This window comes from Grampus griseus (assembly GCF_964374135.1).
Source record: "Grampus griseus genome assembly, chromosome: 11".
Lineage (NCBI taxonomy): Eukaryota > Metazoa > Chordata > Mammalia > Artiodactyla > Delphinidae > Grampus > Grampus griseus.
This window is the reverse complement of record NC_139005.1, coordinates 21,579,125-21,585,124: the sequence shown is the minus strand read 5'-3', so window position 1 is coordinate 21,585,124 and position 6,000 is coordinate 21,579,125. Positions and strand designations below refer to the sequence as shown.

The 6,000-nt window shown below is 43.2% G+C and overlaps 1 protein-coding gene across 4 annotated transcripts in view; it reads left to right on the top strand.

The window, feature by feature from the left end:
- Positions 1–203: 203 nt before the first annotated feature.
- ITPR2 (inositol 1,4,5-trisphosphate receptor type 2) overlaps positions 204–6,000 on the top strand; it is a gene marked incomplete at its 5' end in the record, with an annotated part of 524,405 nt that continues 518,608 nt past the window's right edge. For all 4 annotated transcript variants that reach the window (XM_082665011.1, XM_082665010.1, XM_082665012.1 and 1 more), the window contains one exon: positions 204–295. In XM_082665011.1, coding sequence (XP_082521137.1) covers positions 204–295 — 92 coding nt within the window. The remainder of the gene's footprint in view (positions 296–6,000) is intronic.

Genomic DNA, 6,000 nt, shown 5'->3' with positions numbered 1-6,000 from the left:
TCCGGAGCTGCAGCGCCGCTCCTGGCGGCTCCCCAGGCGCGGGGCAGGGCTGAGCCTGACACTTGATCCCTCGGGCCGTGCCCGCCGCCGCCGCTCTGGGCGCTACAGGCGGGCGCTCCGTTCCTCTGCCGCGGCGGCTCCCCGGAGAGGGCGGCGAGGGCGCAGAGAAGAGGAGGGACATATTCTTCGGAGCATGAAGCAGCATGTCCGATAAAATGTCCAGCTTCCTCTACATAGGGGACATCGTGTCCCTGTACGCGGAGGGCTCGGTCAACGGCTTCATCAACACGCTGGGGTAAGCCGGGGCGCGGGCTGGGGAGCGCTGGCGCTAGGGCCCCTAGGAACCCATCCCAGTCCCTCGTGGCGCCGCCGCGTGCCCCGGCGCCCGCTCCCGCCTGGGGTGGCCGGGAGGCAGGGGAGGCTCTGCGCCCGCGGACAGCGCCGTGCGCTCGGCTCGCTCGCTCGCGGGAAGCTGCCCATAGAGGCGAGACTTTCTTTGCTACTTCGTAATCTCAAGCTCAGAGACGCATCTGAAAAGGAGGAAGTGATTCAAAAGCCCGGAGACAGGCCCGGTGAAGAAGTCTTCGTTGGCTTCTCCGTGGGTTGTTTTGATTAAAAAAATTTTTTTTTCCCTGTGAAACAAAATGCCTCCTCTTCCCCATCTTTTCTCGCCACCGCTCTCAAGCCCTTGTCCTTCAGGGCCGGGTTTGTAAGACCAGTCAATAAAAGTCCGTGGCCTTGGATATGAAACTCAGGCGATGTGGCGAGCGGGAGTGTGGCTTTTGCCTGCGGGAGGAGCTCACCGTCCCACTTCGCTGAAGTGATTTCCTTTTGGCCTTGCCAAACGGGGACTCGCCCCGCCTTGGGGGCAGCCTGGGGGCTCCGACGGCCTCCTGGGTTCTAGAACTCACACCTGATTTCTCCCCTCCCCGGGCTTTGGCCCACTGAAATGCTCAACCTCTCCTGGGACTCGGCCAAGTGCAGGGCTCTTGAGATTGGAGTTGATTTACGAATGGGGGAAATAGATATATAAACATAACCGTGTGCTAGATGGTTAAAGAGGACTTCCTTGATTACTAGTATTTTCTCTCTGTCCTGATTGTAAATACCAGCTCGCAGTTTAAACGCACACTGACTGCACTGTATTTTGATGCGTACATTTTTTTGTTGTTGTTACCGCCTGGTCTCAGTAGCTAGACTCCCCAGTCTTAGAGATTTCAGGCTGAGAAACTGGTGTTTCCACTTCGGACTGGTCACTTTTTTCTGCTGTTAGGTTTTAGGGCACATGACTTAACATGCAGTGTCCCCGGACGGTGGCTTTGAGCCATGCCGTTAATGGAGTGGTGTCTACCCCACAGGGGACGTGGACGTCACCAGAACTTCCCCAGTTTCTGTTATTTGTGCATCTCCCTCAATGGGTGAAAGAAGGGAGGTAGATTTAACTTAATCCCTTTAAGATCAATGTTAAGTGAAACTGAAGCATGGAAGAAAAGAATAGCTGTGACAGGTGCTTTTGTGCTGGGTTTGTAAATCATAAGCTGCCATTTGTTTCCCAGAGAGTTCTTAGTACAAGGTCAGTGTTTGGGCTTCCCGCAACGTTTTGCAGATGGACTCTGCTTCACCTCACCCTTCCCCTCTGTAGACTCTCTAGGTGTGTTTAACCTGGTGGTTGATCAGGAAGGACTTGGGGTCAAATCCCGGCTTCTCTGCCTGTGAACCTTATGACCCTGGGCAAGTCACATAATTGCATCTCAGTTTCCTCACTCATGGTTACTGCCTCGTAGGATTGTGCTGAGGAAGAAGTGAGTTAACATAAGGTGCTTAGCACAGTACGTGGCGTATGAGCACTTGTATTAAGGGTTAGCTGTTGTAATTGTCACTACCTAGGTGGCTGTGAGTGACAGTTACAGTCGTGGGCAAAATAATAAAAAGGATTAGGAATAGAGTATAAAACCTAGTGAAATAAAAAACCATGTTTTTGTAGTGTCTCATTCAGCAAAGGTATGTGTTTCGGTCACTACATACTTTAGCAGTTGTGGAGTCTGTCCTGCTCATTTTGGAGACAGAGAAACCTAGGGGAAGAGAAATGAAGTGACTTACCTGTGAAGCAGAGGAAGGACATTAATGCCAAAAGCTGGAACTATAACCCTGTCTCCAGACTTTCAGCCAAGTGTGTGTTTCGTTGGTTACACATCATCTTGAGAAAAAGAAGCTTTAATGTAACGTATGTTTGTATAAAATATTTATTCATATTCAACATTTCTTGCTGGTGTTTTGGAAGTTGAGTTGCCTTAGAGTGTGTTTGTGCAGTATTATTTTTCCGTTGACAAACTGATTCTTGTTGAGGTTAATATGACAAGACCTCTGTGCAGCTCAATTCTAAGGTGAGGACGGATCGTTGGAAATGCTGCCGCTGGTGAAGCTTGGTGCTCTGATTAGATATCCTTTTTCTTTAACTCATGGAACTACGTTGGCCTGAGAGTTTTAGTAGTTACAAAGCTGGCAGGAGCCTATGTTCATGCCACATGAAATGTTATCTAGGCAAAGTAGCATCACCTACTTTGTTAGCTTAGATGACAACTGGTAGATACTTTAGGATGTGTTTTAGGACCATGAAATCAAAGCAGCATTATAGTTTTTCATTATACTTTTGTAGGCTCATTATACAGCTTTTCTATCAAAGACAGAGTACATACTTCAAGTTGAATTTCTTTGCTCTTCTATAGTTGGAGGTCAGTTGTCCAAGGTCTGTTGCTAATTATGACCTTGTTCATATCATTTATTCTCTTTTCTGTGTCAGCATGTCTTTGTGGAGAGTAAGAGAAGGAGTATATGATGTCCCTGCCCCTGGAATATTATAAAAGTGAATGAAAGAGACAGAAAGGAAAGAGCCCATTTTTTTTAAAGAGTTGCTAGGAAAATCCACATTATGCTTATATTATTGTGGGCCTTAAGTTTCTTCAAAGTTGTGGGAATTGTTAAAGTGAATCAGAGAGCTCCATGGGAGACACTGGCATTGTATCTATTTAGCCAGCATAGTTCGTTCCACTGTAATATTAAAAACTCAATGGAAGAGGTAAAAACGAGGCTGGAAGTTTCTGATTTCTATCTTTGCTGTTTATCTATTTGACGCTTTTGGTTGCATGATGGTTTTTCAAATTCACCTTAGGAGATAGTGAGAATGGAGTTTACAGCATTACAGGTAATTCATACATATTTATTTTTCTGCAGATAAATTTTGTCTGATTTTAGTATCTCGTGTATAAATTTGTTTGGCAGGATGCACATTGTTATTATTGCTTTTGGGAATTTTTGTAATAAGGTCATGAATTTTTCACCTGAAAAAAATCACAGTTTCACTCTATTAGAGTTTAGTAGGCCCTTTCAGAGGCCCTTCCAACCTGAAATGTAGGAAGCTTTTTGTAGGCTCTGTGACCTAACTTTTAAGTTTGATATCTCAGTCTGAGGAATTAGACTGCTCCGATTGCAAAGACTTGCATTTCCCTTTTTTCCCCAGTTATCCTTTAACCAGGATTTACCTGACGTTTCTGAACCCTGAGTTATTGCTAAATGAGGTAGAGTATTGTTCTCCCAGCTTGTATTGGTGCAAAAGGGGCCTGGTTTATGTTTTCTAACTTAATTTTTCATCTAAAGATCTATTTAGGAAACACTTATCTTGACTTAAGGAAAACTACTTTAAATCCTGTTGGATGAAGATGGTGAATATATTTTAAATAAACAATTTTTTTTTGTACTGTACATTTTAGGGTTATGGTTTTTATTTTTCTTTTAAAAGAGAAGGGAGGGGGCTTCCCTGGTGGTACAGTGGTTGAGAGTCTGCCTGCCGATGCAGGGGACACGGGTTCGTGCCCCGGTCCGGGAGGATCCCACATGCCGTGGAGTGGCTGGGCCCGTGAGCCTTGGCTGCTGAGCCTGCGTGTCTGGAGCTTGTGCTCCGCAACGGGAGAGACCACAACAGTGAGAGGCCCACATACCGCAAAAAAAAAAAAAATAATAGAAGGGAGGACTTTTGGGATATGTTGTACAATTTCAGATGCGGTGTTACTTTTGTTTTTTCTTTTTTTATTTTTAAATTGAAGTATAGTTGATTTACAATGTTACATTAATTTCTGCTATACAGTGAAGTGATTCAGTTATACATATATATACATTCTTTTTTTTAATATTCTTTTCCATTGTGGTTTATCACAGGATACTGAATATAGTTCTCTGCGCTATACAGTAGGACCTTGTTGTTTATCCATTCTATGTATAAAAGGTACATCTGCTCACCCCAACCTCCCACTCCGTTCCTCCCCCAACTCCCTCCCCCTTGGCAACCACCAGTCTGTTCTCTATGTCTGTGAGTCTGTTTCTGTTCATTTCTGTCATATTTTAGATTCCACTTATAAGTGATATCACATGGTATTTGTCTTTCTCTTTCGAATTTACTTAGTATGATAATCTCTAGTTGCATCCATGTTGCTACAAATGGCATTATTTCATTCTTTTTTTATGGCTGAGTAATATTCCATTGTATATATGCACCACATCTTCTTTATCCATTCATCTGTCGACGGACATATAGGTTGTTTCCATGTCTTGGCTATTGTGAAGAATGCTGCTATGAACATAGGGGTGCATGTATCTTTTTGAACTAGAGTTTTGTCTGGCTATCTGCCCAGGAGTAAGATTGCTGGATCATACGGTAGTTCTATTTTTTAGTTTTCTGAGGAAGCTCCACACTGTTCTCCATAGCAGCTGCACCAACTTACATTCCCACCAACAGTGTAGGAGGGTTCCCTTTGCTCCATACCCTCTCCAGCATTTGTTATTTGTAGACTTTTTAATGATGGCCATTCTGACTGGTGTGAGGTGCTACCTCATTGTAGTTTTGATTTGTATCAAATGCAGTGTTAATTGTCCCTTCCTCCTTCCTCCATTTCTTTATACTAAGATTTACTTCCCTGGTCATTGACACTTCTGACACTTCCTATTTTGGGTATATCAACTTGACCAATGGTCAGGTACCACACAGTGGGAGTGAGCATGGCAGAATTCCCAGGACGGGTGGGACAGTAGAATCAATAGAAAGTATACAGTTGTTTCATTGTCTGTTCTCCATGTGGTTGAGAGGTTAGTGAATGACAAGTGTGCACGTGTGTGTGTGTGGTGTTTATGCACGTCTGTATACATATGTTTAAGTGATTGTTGCCTTTGACTTGTGGCTTCTTTTTGGGATCTACTAAGAATCAGCACCCACTAATTAAGGTCTGAGAAAACACTCAGGTGACCACCCATTGGTGCAGTGACTGCCAAGTATCATGACAGTGTTTTACCAGAGTGGGAAAAGATCAGGGCCCTTATTCTTAATTACTGCTTGATTGTGGCCAATTCAATGCGCTTTTTAATTCCTTTGTTTCCATGTTCAACAGTAGACATCAGGTAGGGGGACGGTGGGTCACACAGTGTATAATTCTGACTTAATTGCTTAGATGCATGAATAAGACTTATGTTTTATTTTTACCAATTATAGTCCTTTGAATTTCCCTTCCTGATCTTTTTTCTGCTTAAAGTTTTAATATTTAAATGGTTGCAGATTTGATTTATTATTATTTTTCTTATTTAATTGTGCTATTCTTATCATGGTTTGAAAAATCTTTCCCTTAGTAGGACTGTTTGATCAGTAGAGAGTCATAGATGAAGCAAGGAATGGTTATAGCCAACTTTTATATTTGCATAATTTGTAATTTATCTTTAGCCTCTTCTAAACAGAACCCCACCAAGTAACAGCATTATTTTCTGCTATAACTAGGTGTATGAACTTAGCTTTGTTTTGGCTAGGGCATATGTTACTGTGATAAAAGTGTCTAAAAATCTGTTGGGTATTTGCATGTGTGTTTAGTGGGGAGGAAGAAGACAGTATAATCTTGAATACTGAGTTGTTCTGGAAAGTCTAAGCGTTAGTAGTGTCATGTTATGGAACTTTAAATCAGCTGG